The sequence below is a fragment of the Pseudochaenichthys georgianus genome, chromosome 7 (assembly GCF_902827115.2).
Source record: "Pseudochaenichthys georgianus chromosome 7, fPseGeo1.2, whole genome shotgun sequence".
Classification (NCBI taxonomy): Eukaryota; Metazoa; Chordata; class Actinopteri; order Perciformes; family Channichthyidae; genus Pseudochaenichthys; species Pseudochaenichthys georgianus.
Window position 1 is genome coordinate 21,400,451 of NC_047509.1, and position 24,767 is coordinate 21,425,217.

The 24,767-nt window shown below is 40.2% G+C and overlaps 1 protein-coding gene across 1 annotated transcript; it reads left to right on the forward strand.

Moving 5' to 3' along the window:
* On the forward strand, positions 1-24,697 carry smc5 (structural maintenance of chromosomes 5). Its single transcript, XM_034087609.2, has 24 exons — positions 1-288; positions 6,355-6,496; positions 6,806-6,858; positions 7,422-7,584; positions 7,824-7,958; positions 9,352-9,492; positions 9,612-9,773; positions 10,870-10,941; positions 11,239-11,494; positions 11,625-11,779; positions 12,223-12,336; positions 12,453-12,547; positions 12,649-12,781; positions 13,245-13,418; positions 13,540-13,709; positions 13,908-14,031; positions 14,375-14,497; positions 18,902-19,027; positions 19,375-19,470; positions 19,800-19,904; positions 20,042-20,161; positions 21,165-21,344; positions 22,066-22,161; positions 24,221-24,697. Exons 1-24 carry the CDS (start codon positions 137-139, stop codon positions 24,353-24,355), a joined length of 3,222 nt encoding a protein of 1,073 aa, XP_033943500.1. The 5' UTR covers positions 1-136; the 3' UTR covers positions 24,356-24,697.
* The last annotated feature ends 70 nt before the right edge of the window (positions 24,698-24,767 follow it).

Consider the following 24,767-nt stretch of genomic DNA (forward strand, 5'->3'; position numbering starts at 1 on the left):
ACGTGTATCCACGTGACCTCTTTAGTCCAACCAGCTTTCAGTAAATACTAGGAGGAAGCGCGCGCAAATGCGTGAATGTATAAGAACGAACTCACAGGTGCTGTGTTCGCTTGACAGTCTTCTCTTTTAATTCACCATGGCGTCGTCCAGCAAAAAACAGCGACGAAGTCAGGCGTTCGGCTCTCAGACTTCCAACAGCATAGCGAACGACAGTCAGCCCGATGGGACCGGAGTGGAGGGTCGTTTTGTGGAGGGATCGATATTTCGCCTCACCATGAAAAACTTCCTGTAAGTTATCAACAACAGAGAACAGCCGTCTGTAGACTGAAACTCAACTGCCACCAGTCATAATATAATGTATACATAATTATTATCTTGATGATAGCTGAATGGCCACATTAATAGCAAACATGCTAACATAGTTAACGCTTCCTGGTACTCTATCATGAGCAGTGGCAACTGGTCATTAGGGGCAGGTGGGGTGTTGTGCCGTAGATTGAAGCCCTGTTCGCGGGGACGCGCAAACATGACGTCATCGCCTGTATTGAGCGTTCGTCTAGTTTAATAAGCTTTTCTCTCTCTTTTGAATGATATATTTCCCATCAGATTAAACAGCAAACGGCTGAATATATAATGTGCATACAATTGCGAGGAGGCTCGTTTTAAGGACACTTTTCAGATAGTCACAATCCTCGTATTGGAACAAACTTCCGTTTTTGAGTGCAGTCCCACTCTGCTATGTTCCTCCACAGAACAGACAATGACAGGATAATGTCATTTGTCAGTATAGTCCTATTTCTTAAAACCTTCTCTGTTGTTTAAGTGTCTGATAACCACGAATAGTAAGCAATTATATGACAGTAATGATATAACATATGTCAGACACTGTTATTTTCAAGCAAGCCTAAAAGATAATGTGTTCAACCTGGCTTCACTCGCTTTAATTGCTCCTTTTGAATGTAATTTTCCTCTGTGGTTTCCTACTCAACACATGTTTGTATTGTAATGCCACTCATATTTTATTTTGTATTGTATTTTAAGGTGACATTGAATGCTTTGAAAGGTGCCCTAAAATAAAGTGTATTATTGATCTTATATCTGTGCCTCTATCACACTATTAATGTTCCTTATTTTAGATCTGCACTGTTCTCTATAACATGTTCAGCAGAGCAGGTATTTCTCCTGCCAGATATGGCACCCCCCCCCTACAACTTTGTCCAGGACAGTCACAACTGAATGAGTTTGTCTCACTCTTAGACCAGCAGGGGTACCAAATCCATGCAGACTGCTACAATAAGTACATTAATTAACTGTCTCGTCGATGTTTGTCTAAATTAATATGATACTATTAATAATCATATTATTCCTATCAGCTGTCAATCACTGTTATGATTCACATATTCAGTGTTATTATTAAATAAACTATATTTTTTGGAGGAGTTAATGATGAACGTTCCTCAAATGCTTGCTCACCCTCCTTCAAATTTGAAAGACAAGTAATTACTATCATATATCAAAAGAATCAAAGGAACAGTTCAGCGCCCCACAACTTCATTGCAAACAGTTACAACCTTGACATTACATCAGAAAGAACAAACATTAAAGAAGTGACTAACTGCATCAGTTAGGGTTAAAAATGTGTATTCAGCTAAAACATATACATCGCTGCAGCTATTATCCAGTGGAAGGTCCTTACCTACTGGCCTAGTTAAATCAAAGTGGTTACTTTCTGTTGGCTGGGCAGTGTAGTTTTACGTCTTATTTGACTTTCTCAGGACTTGAAACTGTTTTTTGGGGGCAGACCCCCACAAAGAAGAAAAATATATTTACACACGTAAGGTCATCATCTTAACAGTTTATTATGCTCTTCGAGTCATCCGTGAGCAGAGCATCCAGTTGGCATGTCTATTACAGCTGAATTTGGCGATTACCATCTTGATCAGCAAAAAGATTTAAAGCTATGGTGCATTTTGATTCAATGCTGAGTACAGCCTGAAGAACATATCGAGGATTAAAAAACTAATGTCACAACAGGACTTAGAAAAGCTTGTCCATGCTTTTATCTTTAGTAGACTCACTCGACTACTGCAATAGTGTATTCACAGGGCTGAATCAGAAAGCTGCAGCTGATCCAGAACGCTGCTGCACGTGTCCTCACTAACATTAAAAGAGTGGATCACATCAGTCCGGTTCTGAAATCTCTACATTGGCTTCCAGTCGGCCAAATAATTTATTTTAAAGTACTATTGCTAGTTTTTAAATCATTACATGGTTTAGGACAGGGGTGGGGAACCTTTTTCCTCTCAAGGGCCATTTCAATGTTGACAACATCCTCCGGGGGCCGTACAAATTATTGACCTCTGCTTAAAATACTAAAATCACAGCCCATTCATTTGGCCTTTCTTTCATGCTGTGCAAAGAAAAAGCAACCTCTTAATCCAGATATCTCACCATGACTCACGCATACATGCACGTGCATGGTGTGGCATGACCACCAAAACAGAAAGATATGGACACAAGATGTGTGCTCCCCCGGGAAGATTTTTTTTTTAAAATGTTAAAGTTAAAAGCATCAATCTGGTGCACTTTGAGAGCAACATTAAGAGATCTATGGATACATCTCTCAACACCCATATGAAACAGAACTGTAAGCAGATTTCTCTTTCTTTATGGATATTTTACAAATCACTCCCCTTTCAAACTGTTTTTTTAACTTTTTTTTACTGTCATATAGTATTTTATACCGGTTTACTTTATTCTCTTATTTTGTTATAACTATAATGACCATATAAAGATGTGCCTCTACCTCACTGGTTGGAGAAAAAGCTTCTTATATTCGTTAGCATAGCTAGCTAACCAGATGCTAATAACAACAAAGTTATTGACTGTATGATCAGTATGACAGATCGCCACTGGGCTTTCAACTAGAGACACAGCCACGCAGAAACTGCGGCATGTGTGCGGCTCCTTGTGGGTACTGACATTTATAAAGCACCCGAGCGACGTTCTGGTGCTCTCCGTCAGAACTGCACCCCTGTCAGACGAGACATATACCACGACACGTTAGGCTTGTGTTGTGTTCAAGGACCCTGACCTTGGCCAGGAAAAACAGGCACTCGCTTGTTTAATTCTTTTGCGGTCTAGGTTTCTTTAATTTTTTTATTTTTTGCGTGTGTTTTATAAATTACCTCGAGGGCCGTACCAAATGGTCTCGCGGGCCGTATACGGCCCGGGGGCCGGAAGTTCTCCACCCCTGGTTTAGGACCAAAGTATATTGTTGAACTCCTACATAATTACGAGCCATCAGGTGCCTCAGGTCTTCTGGGACGGGTCTGCTATCGGTTCCGAGAGTAAAAACAAAACATGGAGAGGCAGCATTTAGCTATTATGCCCCGACAATCTGGAACAAACAACCCAAATCATGCACGTCTGCAGAAACGCTTACTATTTTTAAATCGAGACTAAAAACATATATCTTTGGCTGCTTTTAATTGAGCTGCTCATATTCGCACTACAGTATGCTTTTTTAAACATGTATTGTATACCTGTGGTGTTTATTTTTATTATTTTATTGTCTTTGCTTTGAATTGTCGCGTACAGAAAAGTGCTATATAAATAAACTTGCCTTGCCTACAGCCAAACTTGACAGGCTCTTCTCTGTCATTGTAGAACGCAAATACCTCATTCCTTCCGTCTACTTGGATCGTGCACAGATCATTTGACGACTTCACCTTAGGGCAGGAATACCGTGAACATAGTTTAACGTGACAGAGGAATAAATACACACATACACCGTCGGCTTTGCTTCAACCGGAAGTGACACGTTTTATTGCGCATATCCCTTTTTATCACGGGAATACAGGAAGTGATTAGTATAAGAGTATTAAATAAACAAATACATATATAATTCAACAGGGGGACAGTTATTTTCTGAGAAGGGCACAATAAATGCAGGACGAAAAAGACAAAGACAGTATGAAGTAATTACGCATAAGAAAACAATGCAATACAGTTATTGGCACATCATAGGCGGCGCTTGAGGCTCAGGTTTGGAAAGGCTAAATAACTTTTTCTACCCGACGCTGCCCGCCTCCGGCGTCTATAGAAAAGAGATCAACTCAGTGAAAGCACCGCCTGCTGACCAATCAGAGCTCAGTGTGCGGGGTTTAAATCTATAAAGTCATATTATTACATGACAAAATAAATACAGTTTAAACCGCCGTATGCAGAGAAGACGCCGACGTGTCGCACTTATCATTCATATCACATCATCAATCAGATCATCGATCATAATATATAATATATTTCCTTATCTGAGTCAGCTTCTCGAGCCGTATCTGTCCGTGCAACACTTACATTGTCACATACTGTATGCAGAAGTGTTATTTTAAGCAACACATTAGGTTGACGAAACACTCAACTCAAATTTAATTAAAGTCAGATCCACTCGTGTCTTAGATGGGGCAGTGATATCATAAAACTGTTGTACGCTTTCAAACACAAAGTAGTTTATTATTTTTTTTACCAGTTCTATATTCACCTTGCAGGTGCAACTATGTGGCTTGTATCCTGGATTATATGTTTAAGTCATGGATGTTTAAAGTTCATATTTGGCTAATATTAGTTTACTTTTCATTAATGAAGTATGACGCTGCGCTGTCAGTAGGCTACACTTGTCCCTGTTTGTGATTGGTCAAATGTAGCTAACCCCGCCCCTTTCACGTGAACGCGCTCTCAGCCTGGCTTGATTTACCGAGTTGATAACCAGCGTCGTATGACCGCTTAGCGGGATCTTGTTTGTTAGGGTTAGTTAAGATAACTCAAACATATCCAGGGTATGTTGAACTGGCTTCGTAGTACAGGGCACAGGTGGCTGCAGAGCAGCACTAATGTCAAAGACACAAACATTATACATTATATTTTTATTTGACCAGGATGTGACAAAAATATTTGGGAAGGCTTAGCCTTCCCTAGCCTACAGTACCAGCCGCCCCTGGTACACATATTTATTTCAGATACTTATACTTTTCCCGCTCCAATGGGTCCGACTACTAGAACGACAAATAACGTTAGTTCTGCCTATTCCGTCAGCCAAGACATCATTTAATCATAAACGTTTCATTTTCCAAAGTCAGTGTTTACGGGGCGTGGTTTGCAATCCGCCCAGCCAATCCGAAATGGGAACCTTTTTCTCCCATGAAAGTACCTGCTCTCTAGATGGGACTAAAAATGGGGTGAAAAGGTTCTGATGAACTAAGTTCTAGTTCTGATTTTTTTTTTTTGGGTGTGAACGCAACATTTCAAGAACTATCGGAACTATACTGGGAAAAGTACTCCGGTGTGAAAGCGCCTTATGGGCTCCTGTTTCACCGGTAGGATTTCTAAACTCTTGGTGATGCTGACTCATATGACTCAAATGACTCGTATGATCCGGATCTCTTCAATGACTAACTCAGAAGACCTCCGTAAAAGGATCTGGATTTGCCATCTGGATCTCCTGTGTCATTAATGTCTTATGTATTAATGCACACAAATGATTCATACAATCAGGTCGCATTTGATCTATTTTGATTTCCCATAAAGATTTTAAAGGACCTTATTAAATTGTTCCTGAGTTGGAGCTGAAAGCATGACTGAAGATCTTGGTGGAGGAGTTCAAGTCAAGGTCACATAACGGCTCTTTCTGTGACTTCAACTGCCAGTTTATGTACAATCATAGACTGTATTTATCAGGATACACCTCTTTACAAAAGAAAGTCAGATGCAACAGGAGAGCAACAATTCTCCCCTCAAGATGTTCAGCTTTTGTTTAGATGTTTCTACCAAATGGGCATTTTAAAAGCTGCAGTTTGTGACACTGTTGCCCTGCCTTGACATTTATGGCATTATGTATACTATAACTCAAATATTTAGACTTGAGTGTAGAATTCCTAATGAAAACTCATTAAGATAGCAACACAAAAGCCATCAGGCTGCACAACAATGGGTCAACAATGTGACGCAATTACTGGACATAAAATACACTGTTTTCACACGTAAATAATATGTACACATGACCAAATATGTATATATGTTCATTTTAATTAATTTCTTAGTTTATAGTTATTTATCATTTTTATCCTTAATTTTATTAATCTGTGTGAATCTGTGCTGTCCTTTGTTTTTCAATCTTACCCTGTTGCTGTTAAACTACTGAATGTCCCCAAGGGGATTAATATAGGTCCATCTTATCTTAAACAGTATATATCACATGCTAAACAACATATCTTAGTTTTGTTTTCTGATATTTGCAATATTATTTTCCTCAAATATATATTTGACTTGTTTTATCCATATGGGCTGATACCTTAACAGGACATACGATTACTCGGTGGTGAATCCTGGAGCTAATCTGAACATGATCGTTGGAGCCAACGGAACTGGCAAGTCCAGCATCGTGTGTGCCATCTGTCTGGGTCTGGCCGGCAAGGCCGCCATCCTGGGCCGAGGCGACAAGGTAAACGGCAGAGAAACACAAGCACTGGTAGATGTTCTCTGGACTTGATCAGTTCTTGCTTTCTTTACAAATGACCTGTGAGTGACTAAAATGCACGACTTGATGGATAGATAGGCACTGTTATTTGAAGGTCTTTCATTGTCCTCCTAAGCTTTATTTATGGGTTTGTTGTTATTGGTAAGATCCCCAAACCAGTCTTAATCAGTCCATCCATCATTCAATTATTTTAGCTCACAAATAAGTTACAATTCTTATGATTTGTATGTTACTATTTGTATTTTACTATTCATTTTTTTGTTCCCCCTATAGGTTGGGCTCTATGTCAAACGCGGCTGCAGTAAAGGATTCGTTGAGATCGAACTGTAAGTTGTGTGAAAGCGTTTGCAAACACACACTGTTATTCCATTAGATTACACATTTGTGTTAATTCCGATTTTTTTTTAAAATTAATACATTACTCATTTTGAAAACACAATTCAGTATTTGAGAAATTACAAAAGTAAAAACTTAAATTACACTCCTATTTTGAGTGTTTCAGCTATTTAATAATTGAGAAATAGTTGCAATATATGTCAAAGTCATCTTTAATGTCATACTTACTCAGTTTGTGTTTACAGACAGAGGGATCGAAATGACGTTTCTAATAATCCCCGATGTAAAATTATACAGTAATACAGATATGTATACAAATACGTATAAAATATGTATATCCTATATACACAATCAACAGACACATATGCACACATTAAGATTAAAAAACCACAACAATCAATATATACAAAATAGCAGTCACTTCAATATCAATAACTTTGATGCAAGATTGTCCATAAAATGTGCATTTATTGCAGATTGTCTATAGCAAATATATATACTTTTTATTGTGAATGTATCTGATTGTAGAATCAAAATGTTGTTGTTGTTCCAGGTACAAGACTGAGGGTAATGTAGTGATACACAGAGAGATCCATGTGGAGAACAACCAGTCACTGTGGATGCTTGATGGAAAGATCTGCAGCCAGAAAGCAGTGGAAGAAGTTGTCAAGGCTCTGCAAATCCAAGTCGGCAACCTCTGCCAGTTTCTGCCTCAGGTATGTTTGTGTCAATTAAAGTTGTTGCTGCTCAACATTTATGTAAAAAGTATTTCTTTAGGGTGGATGGTGTTCTCTTTTCTAAATATAGCTTTCAATATTTCATCAATGTGTCAGTTTGCAGACGTGGTCCACATATGGAAACCTCAAAAGTTCTATCAAGACTAAAGTGTGACTTCCATAGAACTTTGTTCACTGTTTTCATCTTTCCGTTGATGAGGTTGGTTTCTTCCCTACAGGAAAAAGTGGGAGAGTTTGCAAAGATGTCCAAGATTGAGTTGCTGGAGGCAACAGAGAAGTCAGTGGGACCACCTGAGATGTTCACATACCACTGTGAGCTCAAAAACTTCCGCACCAAAGAAAGGGAACTGGAGGTACACGTTGTTGAATAATTTATTTATTTCAGAGAGCTGTCAAATTTAGTTTGAAAGTCTCTTTTCTATCAACATCTAGGAAGACTTCCAACTTCTTCCAACTAGTGTTAATTTCGTTGACTAAAACTATGACGAAATATGTTCGTCAACGACCTTTTTTTCCATGACGAAAACGAGACGATGACGAGACGGCACCGACGGCAGTAAACAATAACTGTAACGAAATCATCATGCAATATCGTTGACGAAAAGTGACGAGACGAAAATGTAGTTTACTAAATAAAAACTATGACAAAATCTCTCTTTACTTTCGTTGACGAAAAATGAGGAGACGAAATATTATCAAAGATAACGTTAAATCTCTGGTAGTCAGTTTTTCTCCCAGCAGTTCCATTTCCGGTGCTGCGTCAGGGCAGCAGCTGTTTCTGTGCTGCGCGCGGCGGGAGATTTGAATTACACTGGGCAGCGGCACAATATGAACTGTCAGGAAGACTCGGGTCGGTCTAACCCTATGGGTCTAACTCATGGTCTAACTAACCTTATTTAACAGAAAATAAAATGGCAACATCAGGGCTTGGGAGCAGTGGTCGCGTTAACCGAATACCCCCCCCGTCAGCGCGAGTGAGTGATACATTGTGCACTCGACGGATAATAATGGATTATGACGGAAATGTTACAATCCTGTCCGTCAAAATGACTGACAACGAAAAAGTCTAAAGCCACCACTGCTTGGGAGAAAGAAACGGTGTGATATTTGGGCCCATTTTCGCTACAATGAGGTGGAGAAAAAAAGCGAATGCATTGTTTTATCAGAAGGGAAGCAATGTGGCCATAACACAGCTGGTAAAAACACCACAAACCTGACCAGATACTCTGCAAAGCTGCTTTCTTAATCATTCAGCCTGTGTTTTTCATCAAATAAGAACAAGATAATCTTATTTATTTATATACTAAAATGACAAATTATTGGTTTTGGCTAGACTAGTTTGACTGAAATGTTCTATATAATCTGATGACTAAAAAAGACTCGACAGTTTTCATTGACAAAAAGTAGACTAAAATAATTAGTTTTCTTTGACTAAAATAAGACTAAAATGCTCAGACTTTTAGTCGACTAAATCTTGACTAAAATGTTTACTGTTTTAGTCGACTAAAATAAGACTAAAATGCTCAGACTTTTAGTCGACTAAAACTTGACTAAATAAAAACTAAATAGGAAATTTAACACAGGACTAAGACTAAAACTAAATTAAAAAATAGCTGACGAAATTAACACTACTTCCAACAACGTTTGTCTGACATTATGCAGACGTATTTGTTTTTACAAAATATAACGCACTTTACCCATCCATTATTTAACTTCATATAAAAGTTCTGATTTGATTCCTGTTAGAACATTGTGAAGGAGAAGGCCAGTTTCCTGGAGAAGGCCAAGCAGAGGAATGAGAGGAACAAACATGATGTGAAGCGTTACTACGAAAAGAAGAGACACCTGGACGTGATTGTGTTACTTGACCAGAAAAAACCATGGGTGGTGAGTGGTGGGAATTAAACTCTGTACAAAAGGGACAAACAATTAAATCAAGTTTGCAGTCAGAGTCCAACTGAATGATTTGGACTGTCAGCTCTGATTCTTCCCATTTTGAATACTAGGAGTATGAGACAACCCGTAAGGAGCTTGAGGGATTGAAGAAAGAGCGAGACGAAGCCAAAAAGCAGCTCTCTGCCCTGAAGCAAGCGCACGCGCCCATGCTGAAGAAGATTCAGCTGATTGAAAACCAGCTGAAACCCTCTGAGGCCCAAATAAAGGCCACGGTGAATATGCAAATGTTTTTACTTTCTGATGGGGGCTGTAGCACGATACTAAAAAAAGAAATATTGTTTGTCATTTTCTGTAGATATCATTCAGCCTGCTTTATACATATGATCTGTCCGTATCAATGTAGCAGAGAGGGGTTAGCTCTCACTGACTCTAAGGTGGTGTTTACACGGGAACGAAATGGGTTGTATCCGCTACTTTTCTTTCGTATAGCCCGTTCTTTCACACGAGGCCGTAACGGAACCGCGGAAATGAACCCCTAAAACGATAACGGGTCCCAAGGTGGATAGATCTGCGGACGGAACGCTCTGGGGGGGCAAACGGCTCTGTGTGTACGTCCTATACGATCATTTCCTGAAAACGATGAAGCCATAGCCCCGCCTCTCCCCACCTCTGCTGCTCACATCTGTAGCATGGTCAGTAGCTACTGCTACTGACCATGCTACAGATGTTAGTGCAAAATCTACAGCTCCTCTACCACAGCTATCAGCAAAGAGTGGACATGGAGAACTACATAACTACATGTTGCTAAATCCACCACGGAGAATATCAACCTGGCAACCATGCTCGTGGGTCTTCTTCGCTGCTTTTGGTGTATTTTGTGGCGGAAGTACAGCGCTACTTACAGGCCCGGCATATGTACTACAGCGGGTCGAGCGGTCTCGTGTGAAGGGACACGTTTATTGAGCCGTATCCGTGTGTACGGAATACCTTTTTGATATCGAATTCGGTTAGTTTTGTTTGCGTTCCCGTGTAAATGGGGCCTAAATCCAGAGACCATAGAACAACCATGAGTTTCACATGAATTGAGTGCATTATAAATTAATCAGAGCATTATATTGCCCTAGGAAATGCAATTTTAAAAATGCTCAGACATTTTAGAGTGGCACACTTGGGAATCCCTCCTGCTACTTTACATTAAACATGGATTTATTTTTCAAATCTTTACCAAGGTTACAATAAAATATATTCATACTATGTTTAACATCATTAAAACGAGAGGCTTTAGCATTCTTTCTACAGCACAATTTTTACCTGCATTTAATGATTGATATTATGAATGATGATAACTGTGAGCATCTTATTTTTCAGACTGATGCCATCAAAGAAGCCTCTTTGAAGTGCAATCAGAAAAAGGATCAGATGGATCGAAAAAACAAAGAGGTGGGACTTAGATAGAGAAAGGAAACGTTCCGCCCCTCAAATCTGATAATAAAATATCTATTTTATGTCTATTATTGCAACCCCACATTCATTCTATAAATAAGAAGAGATGATAAAAAGAGTTTCCATTTGCATTATATACAAATGATTTCTCATCTTTATGATGCAGTACTTCATGAAGTCTGTAGTCTTGTTGACTTTTCCTGTTCCGTGTGTGTTTCTCACAGAATAAAGTAGACTTAAGCTGCAGATGTGGTGTTCATAATTAATGATAGTTCTCTCCGTTCTTCCCTACAGATTGAAAATATTAAACAAACACAAAAGATTAAGCAGTTTGAAGCGGCAGACCACCAGAAGGGAATCAGCAACACCAGGCGGACCATTGACGCCTTTAAGGCAGAGCTCGCCAAAGTTACAGACCAACCCGACGTGATGCCGCAGATCAATGCCGTCAATATCGAACTGAGGCAAATCCGAGAGAAGAGAACCCAGATCGAAGGGGAGAAGTCCGACCTACGCAGGGACAAGGACAACCTCCATGCCGAAACAAAAAGTGAGTTTCCCACCAACAGTGTCATCTGAACCCGTAAACAAATATCTAGTTATTTACATAAGATGCTGCTAGCACACATACATCACCATGTGTTTCGTTTACATGGTGGTTTATTTATTCAAATTGCTAGTGTTGGAGAGAAAGCTCAGGGACATGAACAACATGATGAATGTCAAAGAGGAGAAGCTGAGAGGACGCCACAGGGACACACACGCTGCCATCCAGTGGCTCAGACGGAACAGACAACTCTTTGAAGGGAATGTCCATGAGCCAATGATGCTGGTCGTAAGTACATTTTATAGTAAAAAGGAGTTGGAATAAGATAATTGTTCAAAATCCTTGTACATATATAACAACTGTACAAAGTGTTCTTGGATCAGTGTCCAACTACAATACAGCATATTATAAATTATGTATTAAATGAATATAGCTTTTGAAATCTAAATGGGGAAATAAACTTTGAAGTAATAAAACCCTTATGATTAATGCTAACGGTTGGGATAAAAAAATAATTTTTTCAAGGCAAGGCAAGTTTATTTATAGAGCACTTTTCAACGCAAGGCAATTCAAAGTGCTTTACAAAAAAAAAAAAAATGAAAGACATTAAGCATTAAAATTTCAGTGCTTTGAAATTGGGGATCTTGGCTAACATTTGTGATCTGATAAGGTTGTGATGCTTTTTGTATCATTTGCAAAGCCCACATGCTAACCCTTTCTTTATCTTTCAGATCAATGTGAAAGATCCTCGCTTCGCCAAGTATGTGGAGAACCACATCTCCTTCTCGGACCTGCGGGCTTTTGTCTTCCAGAGAAAGGGCGACATGGAGAAGTTCATGACAGAGGTCAGAGCAGACTATGGCCGTCGTAAAAAAAAAAATCCTTCTGTGTGTAAATTATCCGACAAATACCATGTTTGCTGTTACCCTTTCAAATTAAACGTTTCTGTCCCACCCCTCAGGTCCGTGACAAGATGAACCTGAGGGTGAACGCCATTTCTGCTCCAGAGGTGTCGTGTTCTAATAAACAGTCGTCTAGAAATATTGAGTCCCTAAAGTGAGAAAATATGAATTTTATCCGATGCGTAATGACCTATAAGATCAACATGCATATTTGTCTTTAGTTTAATAATGCAACATTTCCATACATTCTTGTAGGCATTTTGGGTTCTTCGCCTACCTTCGGGAGATGTTTGACGCGCCTGATGAGGTGATGAGTTACCTCTGCCAACAGTACAAGGTGCACGACGTCCCGGTGGGCAATGAACAAACTAAAGCCATGATCAAAAGGGTACGTTCCTTTTCCCACATTTTTCAAGTTTTCAAACCACCACAGCAGAATATTAGGGACGTGAATGTGATTTAAAATCCATCCTCTTTGGTGAAACAAAAGGTCGGATATCAAGATAAACGGAGTGGATTGAGCTTAAATGTCAGTGAAGTCTATAAAAAGGCACCACCCATAAAAATCATACTGAATTAAAATATTCATTTTGCTCCTGTGCCTTTCAGAGATGTCAACAAGTTGAATTATTGAATTAGATGTCAAACAAATGTTGTTAAAGTTGCATTTACTTGTGTCAATGTATGACGCATTTTATTACCCATTTTGAGTTTACTGTATTTTGCACTGGTAAACTTAAATCTGACATATGTATATTTGTCTCCTGATATTTCCATTGAAGTCCAGATTTTGTTTAATGCTCTTGAATTAAAAAGGAGTTGTTCTTTGTCAATATTTGTTTTTCTGACAGGTGATTGAAGAGCCCTACCTCAAGGTGTTATACACAACAGAGGAGAGGTACACATTGAAGAGGTCCCATTACTCCAACACGATCAGCACCAGTAACTCTGCAGTGTACCCCTCTCAGTACCTCTCCATCACTGTGGACGCTAAAGAGAAACTGCAGCTGGAGCAGCAGATGAAGGTAAGGGAGAGACATAGGAACACATGGGGAAGCATAGCGCTGACCCTTTTTAAATCCAATATTCCCTACATCTGTTTTTTCTATATGTGAGAGTTTAGCTGTTTACCCCCACTGTGACTAGGACTGCGAGTCCAAGTTACGGGACATTGATGAGCGGCTGAAGGTCCTGCAGGCGGAAGCCGTCACACTGGATCGGCGTGACAATGAGTTATTGGCAGAGAAGAAGCGCCTCTCTGAAGTGAAAGGCAAAAAGAGACAACTGGAACAGAAGATCAGTTCCAAACAGGACAGGCAAGTCTGTCTAAAAAAATCTACAAACGGCCCAACAGGCTGTTGTCCTTGGAAATGTGACTTAATTGGAATATTTTCTTTGTAGTGATTTGTCTGTTTGGTCAATGCAAATAATAATAATAATAATAATAATGCATTACATTTACATTACATTTACACTTTTTGAATTGGTTTAACTCCAACTTTTCATGCGTTTAGTCTGAGGCAGATGGAGCAGAATGTCATTGACCTGCAGACGATTGAAGAGAAGACTAAAGAGAAAGTTGCAGCTGTCAATCAGCAGAAAGTTTCCCTAGTCGCAGGGATTATGGAGCAAATTAAGGCATGTATACCATGAACTGATAGCTAAGCTGATTTCCATAGCTTTAGGTTGACATTTAGATTTGTTTATGTTGTGTTGTGAATGACTTCAACAATGTTACATCCTTCTGTCTCTGAATGTACCTCCTTTCTGCATTTCCAAGCTCTATTGCCACTGAACTCTAGCTCGTATCAGACTTAACTGATTACTAAAAACAGTGTACCATTTTATATTGTGATTAATTTTTATAGATATAACTTTTGATGTTTTGCTTTATAAGTGCACTTTCCTTTCTCTGCCTAAATGTTGTCTTTTTAAATGTCTGGCTCTCTTTCTCCTCTCTATGTCTCTCCATGGTCTGTAGCTGAAGGTCAAGCTGACCATGGAGAAGGTGTACCTGACTCTGGAGACGGTGGGGCTGATGGCGCAGAAGAGCAAGATGGAGAATGATTGTCGAGAAAGCGCCTCTGAACTCCAGACCACTGATGTAAGCGGTTCACTTAGACCAGGGGTGTCCAAACTTTTTTCACCTAAGGCCACATACAGAAGAATATTTGAAGGGCTGGGCAGCTCACTAGAGGTCAATCAATCAATGTTTATTTATATAGCCCAATATCACAAATGTTACATTTGTCTCAGTGGTCTTTACAGTTTGTACAGAATATCAGTATGACAATACGACACCCTCTGTCCTTTGACCCTCACATCGTACAAGGAAAAACTTCTGGAGAAAACCCACAGTTTAAAGGGAAAAATGGGAGAAACCTCAGGGAGAGCAACAGAGGAGGGATACCTCTCCCAGGACGGACAGACGTGCAATAGATGCCGTGTGTAAATCGAAAAGATAATACATTTACAACATAGGTAGACCAAATGTTTTGAAATGCATGTGTCTATAATAAGAAGATGAATCCACGAGGATGTCAACAATCCTGTGGGAGCCATCAGGGAAGTAGTATGGTGAGAGTCTGGCAGGGCCGCAGAGACGGGTTCAGCCATGACTCGAAGTCCAGGACTCAGATCTAGTACTCAGGATAGAGGATCCAGGACACACGACCACAGCAACAGGATTAGCCACGACTCAGGATCCCGGCGTATATATGGACACAAAAAAGAGATTTAGGGGAAGCTGGGTTAATCGGAACATGAGAGTACACAGGTACAAACAGAAAGACGGAGTAAGGGGCCCCCCCCCCCAACAGTCCAAGCCTATAGCAGCTAAACTCACGTGTCTACATACATGCACTCCCTTAGGATAGGTTGAGGGAAAAGGGTAAGAAGTAGGAAACAGAGGTGGAGAGGCACACGCAGGGAGAAAGGTCCCCACTGGAACCTGAATTGGTGAGAGGTAAGGAGTAGGTCTGTGGCTACGTTCCACACTCCCCGGCCGGGCTAGGCCTTCTCTGCAACCTGTTACCCTCTATTAGAACAGAGATGAAGTCTATTGCCTCATAAGTTAAGTTATAACTTAGCAAAATCAATCAAATGTAGGTAAATTATGCTTGATACTTGAATCTGCTTTAAGAAAAAGAAAAAGCCTACACCCCAGCTCTCCAGAGAGTTTCATTTAATGTGTTAGCAGCTCATATCTTACAACAGGAGCCCCAGATTGATTATCATAAGAGGAAATAGGAAGGGTCTATTTCAAGTTTGTTATGTATATAAGTTATTGGGCTTTTTTCTTATCGACTTAGATTTGTTAGAACATATTTTCAAATGTAATTGACTGAATTTATTGTAAATTGGGCTTATTAACACGTGAACACTACTGTGTAATATATGTTAACAGATATATTTAATAAGTACAATACAAATCAAGTTTTATTTATATAGCACATTTATAAACGATTTTTGGTCGAGCCAAAGTGCTGTACATAAAATAAAAATAGCCTACAGTAGAGACACTTTGCAGCAAATACAACAGCACAGATTGTTCAGAATATCAGTATGAGAAAAACGACACCCTCTATCCTTAGACCCTCACATCGTACAAGGAAAAGATTTCCAGAGAAAACCCACAGTTTAAGGGGAAAAAATGGGAGAGACCTCGGGGAGAGCAACAGAGGAGGGATCCCTCTCCCAGGACGGACAGACGTGCAATAGATGCCGTGTGTAAATCGAAGAGATAATGCATTTTACAGCATATCGACCGAATGTTAGGAAATGCATGTGTCTGTAATAAGAAGATGAATCCACGAGGATATCAGCTACAATCCTGTGGAAGCCATCAGGGAAGCAGCATGACGAGACCCAAGGCAGGACCGCAGAGACAGGTTCAGCCACGACCCGAAGTCCACGACTTAATCCAGAACTCAGGATAGAGGATCCAAGACACAGGACTACAGCAAGAGGATCAGCCTCGACTCCGGTTCCCGGCGTAGACATGGATACAAAACCAGAAAAAAGATTTGGCTGGGTTAATTGGAACAACAGAATACACAGACACAGACAGAGAGGGAAAAGGTCATTGGATAAAAGTTATTCTTGATAACCCTCTAGAAAGATCTCATGAACTTCCCCTCTCAATCTATCAAGACCCGAGCAGTTCTATTAGATATCGGATGAGAAACAGAGATAGGAGCACAACAACCTATCTCTTCGTCAGATGCACTCCCCCGCTTATCTAAGCGACTCTGTACCCTGTTACCCTCTACAAGGCCATATACCAGCAGAGGGAAAATGAGGGGTGGGTAAGGGTAAGGATTTTTAAGAATAAACTGCAAGGGTCTAAAGGGAAAAAAGATTAAATATAAGGTACTATATTTTAAGTAATCCTATCTACTATTCCTATATTTGAATAATGTATAAACTATTTAAAAAATACTTTATGAAATCCTATGTTATGTTATAAATATTAAAATAAATAAATAGATAATTAAACAAAAGCCAAAGAGAAAAAGTGAGTTTTAAGTGTTGATTTAAAAAAAAAAAACAGGGTCTGGCCCGACCTCACATGGAGGGGCAAAGTATTCCAGAGCCTAGGGCCAGCCGCTGCGAAAGCTCGATGCCCTCGGGTTTTAAGCCTGGTCTTGGGCACTATCAACAACAGCTGATCAGCCGACCTTAAGGCTCTGCCTGGGGTGTAGCGATGGAGGAGTTCGGCTATATAGGCAGGAGCCAGCCCATTTAGGGCTTTAAAAACAAATAAAAGGAGTTTAAAATCTATTCTGAACCGAACTGGAAGCCAGTGCAATAAAGCCAGAATTGGGGTGATATGGTCGTGCGCTTTTTATGGCCAGTGAGAAGACGTGCAGCTGCATTCTGAACTAGCTGGAGGCGTCTAATTGAAGCCTGATCCATACCCACATACAGAGTGTTGCAGTAATCCAGTCTTGAGGTCACAAAGGCGTTAATAACCCTTTCTAGGTCTTTAAAAGATAAAAACGACTTGGTCTTAGCCAATAGTCGTATTTTGAAAAAGCAGGTATTGACTACAGTGCTAACCTGCTTATCAAATTTTAAAGGCGCTGTTGAAGGTCATTCCAAGGTTCATAACAGAGGGGAAGATATTTTTATTGAGGGAGCCCAGAATATCAACCGGGGAGACTGTTGGTTGGGGTCCAAAAAAGATGACTTCGGTCTTACTCTCATTAAGGGTGAGGAAGTTTTGGCTCAGCCAGGATTTAATCTCTGTTAAGCAGTCCTTCAACTGCTGTAATGAGTTGGCATTTTGATTGAGAGGCAGATAAATCTGTACATCATCAGCGTAACAATGGAAGGGGATATTATATTTTGTAAGAATTGAACCTAGGGGCAGTATGTACAATAGAAAAAGGATGGGGCCCAGAATCGAGCCTTAGGGAACCCCACAGGTAAGAGGGGCTTTGGCAGAGGAGAAGACTCCTAACTGCACTGAGAAGCTACGGTCCGTCAAATAAGACCTGAACCATGCAAGAGCAGAGCCTGTAATGCCTGCGGACTGTTCAAGCCGTGACAACAGGATACTATGATCCACAGTGTCAAAGGCAGCAGTTAAATCTAACGGCACCAAAACAGCTGGGCTGCCTGAATCGGCGGCTAAGAGCAGATCATTACAAACTCTTAAAAGGGCTGTTTCAGTACTATGCATAGGTTTAAAACCAGACTGACATTTTTCATGGATACCATGCGTGGTTAAAAATGACTGCAACTGGGCGTAGACTACTCGCTCCAGGGCTTTAGATAAAAAGGGTAGCTGGGAGATGGGCCTGAAATTTGCGAGAATGGAGGGATCGAGATTTTTCTTAAGTAGTGGCTTAACCACGGCATGTTTGAAGGCAGCTGGGACACATCCTGAGCTAAGAGAAGTGTTTACAAGCAATAAAACACTTGCTCCAACTGATTCAAAAACATCTCTAAGGAAGCGAGAGGGAATGCTGTCTAAAGTGCAGTTTGTCGGCCGCAGGTGCTTGACTACTCCCGAGAGAGAGAAGAGGGATACAGGCTCAAAATGGTCGAGGACAGTAGGGCACAGAAAGGGAGCAGGATCTGGGGTAGCACTAGTATAGGCTAGCCTAAGAGCAGATACTTTTTCGATAATAAATTTAAGAAATGTATCGCAGAGAGTAGTTGATGGCACAATTGGAGAAGCATCACAAGGATTAATGATCGAATTGAGGACATTAAAGCCAAGAAAAGCTCCAGTTTCATTGGTGGGCCGTATTCCGTTATACTTTTTGAATTTGTTAAGGGCCGATTCAAAAGTCCCGCGGGCCGCATTTGGCCCCCGGGCTGTAGTTTAGACACCCCTGACTTAGACATTTTTGTATATAGAGTTTGAAGAACGTTTGTGAAGTTTGGAAAAAGGCTTAATTTCTTGGGTTTCATCTACAAAGTCACTCATTTTGTTTGTTTGTCAATCTACTCCCTGTTTTGTATATCTGATGTCTGCTAACTGAGATTGTTCTTGCAGCAAAAATGCATCCGTCTGGAGCAAAGGAAGGTTCAGCTGACAGAACAGTGCAAAGGCCTGATGAAGAAAGCCAAGTCCATCTGCAGGATGCAGCATGACGAGTCCTTACCGGAAGAGCTGCGTAAAGTTAGTGTGGATTACAGTCTTTATTATACTATTATAATGGAGAGGTTGTGGCTCAGTGGATAGTGCGCTGATCTTCAAATCACGGGGGCACTGGTTAGAACCCCACTGCAGTCAACATTCCGCTGTGTCCTTAGACAAGACACTTCACCCCAAATTGTTCCTGTGGGGATTGCCCACAGTATTGAATGTATGCAAGTCGCTTTGGATAAAAGCGTCCAACATGTAATGTAAAAGAACTGTGAATGAAACTAGACATTTCCTTCTTTGGAATATTATCCTTTTTCATATTATAAATATAAGTTGGTAAAATATTCATGGCTCTTTTATGTTTGTTTTTGTTAATGCAGGCTTTCAGTAAACTGCCTGACACGCTGGACGATATCGACACCATGCTGAACGAGGAGCGGTCCAGAGCGGAGTGCTTCACTGGGCTCAGTGAAAATGTAAGAGCACAACTGAGGGTTTTTAATCTCGACAGAAAACTTGAATCTGCCTGTACAATGCTGTTAATATTTATTTATTCTTTTTGTAGGCAAGATGAGGACAATATAGAATGGTGCTCTGTTTTAACGATTTATTCTTAGTATTTATCTAATTCTTCGCAATTTCTCTGCTTTTTTATTATATATATATATATATATACACACACACACACACACACACACACACACACACACACACACAGATACAGTCTGTTCTGAATATGTTGTGGCGTTTACCCTAAGAGGGTGCATGTTTCTCCTGCATGATGATTTGCTTCTTCTCTTTGGAGATTGTGGATGAGTACAAAAAGAGAGAGCAGGAGAACAAAGATCTGGAGAAAGAGCTGGAAGATAAGAGCAATGCCCTGACCTCATACCGACAGAACATATCAGAGGTACGTGACATGTCAATGCAATGACTTCTCTCGGATAATTTTTTTAAAGAAATATAGTTCAGCGTCTGATTTGTTGCAGGACAGAATGACCATCCTGTGAATAAATGTGTGTAAGGATTTCTGCTGGTGTCTCACAGGCTAAGGAGCGCTGGCTGAACCCTCTGAAGCAGCTGGTGGAACAGATTAATGTGAAGTTTAGTGATTTCTTCCGCTCCATGCAATGTGCAGGAGAGGTTGATCTGCACTCAGAGAACGAGGTACATGATGACACAAAAGGAACAACACACACACACTGACATTAAGGGTTGAAAAAAAATGTAAGTGATTGTTTCCATTCATTCAAGCAGGCTTTTATAGATTGCTCAATTTGTTAATTGAATCAAATCAAGTTTTATTTATATAGCACATTTATAAACGATTTTTGGTCGAGCCAAAGTGCTGTACATATAATAAAAATAGCCTACAGTAGAGACACTTTACAGCTAATACAACAGTACAGATTGTTCAGAATATCAGCATGAGAAAAAGCGACACCCTCTATCCTTAGACCCTCACATCGTACAAGGAAAAACGTCCAGAGAAAACCCACAGTTTAAGGGGAAAAATGGGAGAAACCTCAGGGAGAGCAACAGAGGAGGGATCCCTCTCCCAGGACGAACAGACGTGCAATAGATGCCGTGTGTAAATCGAAGAGATAATACATTTTACAGCATATAGACCGAATGTTAGGAAATGCATGTGTCTGTAAGAAGATGAATCCACGAGGATATCAGCTACAATCCTGTGGAAGCCATCAGGGAAGCAGCATGACGAGACCCAGGCAGGACCGCAGAGACAGGTTCAGCCACGACTTAATCCAGAACTCAGGATAGAGGATCCAGGACCACAGCAAGAAGATCAGCCTCGACTCCGGATCCCGGCGTAGATATAGACACAAAACAAGAAAAAATGTGGCTGGGATAATCGGAACAAGAGAATACACACACAGACAGACAGACAGACAGACAGACAGACGGAAGAACACACACTCCCTTAGAATAGGTTGAGGGCAAAGGGTAGCAAGTAAGAAACATAGGTGGAGAGGCTCACTCAGGGAACAAAGTCCCTACTGGAGCCTTAGTTGGAAATTGATGAGAGATAGGGAGGTACGCTGTGTCTACGAATTGTAACACTCCCCGGCCTGTCTAAGCCACTCTACAAACCGTTTCCCTCTAATAAAACTCAAGATGTCACCCCATTAAAAGCTGTCTTTCCTATCAGGAGGAGTACGACAAGTATGGGATCAGAATCCGTGTGAAGTTCCACAGCAGCACTCAGCTCCACGAGCTGACGGCGTACCATCAGAGCGGAGGAGAGCGCAGCGTCTCCACCATGCTGTACCTCATGGCCCTGCAGGAGCTCAACCGCTGCCCCTTCAGGGTGGTGGACGAGATCAACCAGGTAGTGCTCTCTCACACAAACACACACACACACAGTCAGCTTTTATTTTTAGGAATATCAAAATAAAATATCCTACTTAATGTAACTTCTTTGTGAGCCTTTTTCTCACAATATAGGATGGACACTTTTGTCTGAAAAAATTGCACATCTTTGCCTGATATATTGACAACCCAATAAAGGATAAGATAGTACTTTATTGATGCAATTCTTGTGTTTCGCAGCAGCATAAAAAGAAATGGCATTGTACAATACAAATTCAAAGACTAGAAATAAACAAGAAAGTAGAAAATATACATGTTGAATTTAACACGGTATTATATATATATATACACATAAATATATGACAGATATAGAATAGTTTGCTTAGCTGCCGCTAGTTTTCAGGGACCTGTATTTTTATACTGCACTTCCTGTTATAACAAGTACAACGTATTTTTGCCAAATCAACCCAAACTAAAATCTTAAGGATTGAACCCTTAATTAGGTAATAAAGTTGGACATTTTCAGATGATAAAACATCCATTATATGCAGACTCAATCATATTATGCTCTTTTCTTTTTCTACATAAACACAGACATGGAGTTTGTCTACTCCTCCTGTGTTCAAGAAATGTATTACTTTAAAAAATAGTTTGCAAGCTTACAAACATTTAAAGCATGATTATTTGCCACCTGCTTGAGTATTTGGATGTGATTGAGACTATTTCTCTTTTTTGTGTAGGGAATGGATCCTGTAAATGAGAGAAGAGTCTTTGACATTGTGGTCCGCACGGCCTGCAAAGAGACGACATCGCAGTACTTTTTCATTACACCCAAAGTGAGTGTTTGTACCTTCTAAACAAAGGCATGTGTCCAAGTAGTCTTTTCCTGGCAGAAAAGCCCCCCCCCACCCTTCATCCCAGCACTTTAATATGACCGTTTGTATGCTTGTGGAATTATTATGATGATAGAGACAAACTAGAGTTCCCCCCAACTCTACATAACCATCTACTCTCTTTCAGCAAATGTAGTGATTTGGTTGACTGTCACTGTTATTATCATTGTCACCTTCAGCTGTTTTCAGCCCTTGTAAACTACTTGCACAGCGCGAAACATTAAACAAAAATCGTTAGTAACTAGATGGCAGCTTGGAACCAGATATTTCCTTCAGTAGTTAGGGACACAAATCATTGGGTCTTTAAGTTTTAAGACAGTGATTATTGGACTTACACTCTTCAAAATGCCCTAAGTCAGAGGTCTCCAACCTTTCTTCATCCGAGTGGCCAAGAGCTACTTGCATCACATCGCTTACATTAAATTCACATAGCACTCATCAGTTGAATCAAGCTACTTTTGTACACGTGTGAAATTGCAATACCCAAAGCTTATCAATTTCTTTACTTCACATCAAGGTCCAAGAAAACGACAATTTCTCACATATTATTATGGCCCACATAGTAAATACATCACCACCTTACAAGCATCTTATGCTACATGTGTAAAATAAGTGGCATTCACTCTTTTCACAGTTAGTGAGATGACTTGAGTCCACCATAGAGGTGTATGCTGGAGTGTACCCACTTAGGTTCACTCTAATAGTCATTTCAATGTTCATCAGTCGGTCTTGTTCTGTATTTAGATTTCATTCATGCCAGAAAAAGCTGCTTCACAAAGGGATGTAGAGCCAAATAAAGCAGACATTTTCAGTGCTGCTTGGTGAATGTTCTTATAGTTTTCTGGGCGTACAAGGCTCCAGAAATGTTGTGAGTTTTGCCGAAACTTAAGCTGAACATTATTTTCACTCCATCTCCACAGGATTGACACTGAACAGTTCAGCCATATTTTCTTCTTCGTCTTGACATTAAATGATAAACCATAATAAATCAACTGTATAGGTCTAGCCTCCCTTTATCTGTGACATTTTTCCATCCTCAAAAACAAAAAACGAATGCTTCTGCAGTCTAGCTGCAGCTTCAAGCAACGGTCTTCTGTTAAAAAAAGGACACTGAATGTCCTGAATGAGGCATCACAAACGAGACTTAAATCTGAACAAAGCAGACAACAGGAGTATTTACAACAGCATTATAAAAACAAAAATAGTGCATGTGGGTGCACACTTACATTCTCTGTCTTACTGTTACATGAATCCCATGAATGTATGAGATTTAGTTAGCTTTATCATCTCAATCAGTGATTAAGTGAATAATAAAGTTTCTATCGGGTCACTATCAGCCTCACTCATTATTTTCAGGGAGGGGTTTGGAGGAACAGAGGAGACGGTGATCGCGGAAGCTTTTTTCCTCCTGCCTTCACAAACTTTACACAAATATTTCCATCCATCCATCTTCTCCCGCTTATCCGTGGTCGGGTTGCGTAGCAGTTCCAGCAGAGAGCCCCAAACTTTCTTTTCCCTACACAAGTATTTATCAACTGAAAATAGCAAGAGGACATTCATACTCTGCAATCCAACACTTGATTAAATCCTCCCTAAACCTGACATGGTGCTAACGCGAGCATTTTTTAAAACATAAATGTGTGTCTGAGCCACAGCGAGACTGATTTCAGGTGCGTTTATTGTAGTCGGATTTTTTTCTACACAGTCTGCGAGCGGCGAGCTACTGAAAAGCTGCCCGCGAGCTACTGAAAAGCTACCGGTAGCTCGCGATCTACGTGTTGGAGACTCCTGCCCTAAGTGCTTCTCAAAATAAATGCTCACGTTGGTCTGTATCTACTTCATGTGTCAATAGGCAGCTGTTTACTGCCTCCAAGTGGTACACTAGGTGATTGCAAGTTTAATATGATTTGTGTGAATCTCTGTATTTTGGCTGTATTGTATGACCGACGTGGGCTGTGCTTTTCATTTTTCCTGAACGTTTGCTTTGCTGTTTTTTTTCCAGCTGTTGCCGAATCTTAAATACGCAGATGAGATGACTGTCCTTTGTGTCCATAACGGCAGCCAGATGCTCTCTCCCAACCTATGGGACGAGAAGGCTTTCATCAGGCGCAGTCTCAGACGACAAGTTAAGCCATGAATCATCGGACGTGACCTACATTACAACTGTTTCCTGTTCAATGAGTTCCAAATATACAACTGAAAAAAAAATAGGTTAATCATTTATTGAAGTATATTAAGGTTTAATTGTTTTGTGGAAGGTTAGATATTGTGGTAATAGGAGTCAAGGACTCAATTCCACATTTTCTTTTCTCAATATATATACCTCCGTTTAATCCATTCCACAAAAGTTGACATGGGAGTTTTGTATATTTGTATAACATATTCAGCCGTTTCAGTCTTTTTGTTTATTTTTAAATAAATTAAGAATATTCTTTAAATGTTTAATGTAAAATAAAAGATGCACGTTTTTGCCACATTATCAGTGTGAAGACTTACATTTGTTCACATAGTTAACTTACAACGAATCACATTTAAGTATTCAGTTTTCA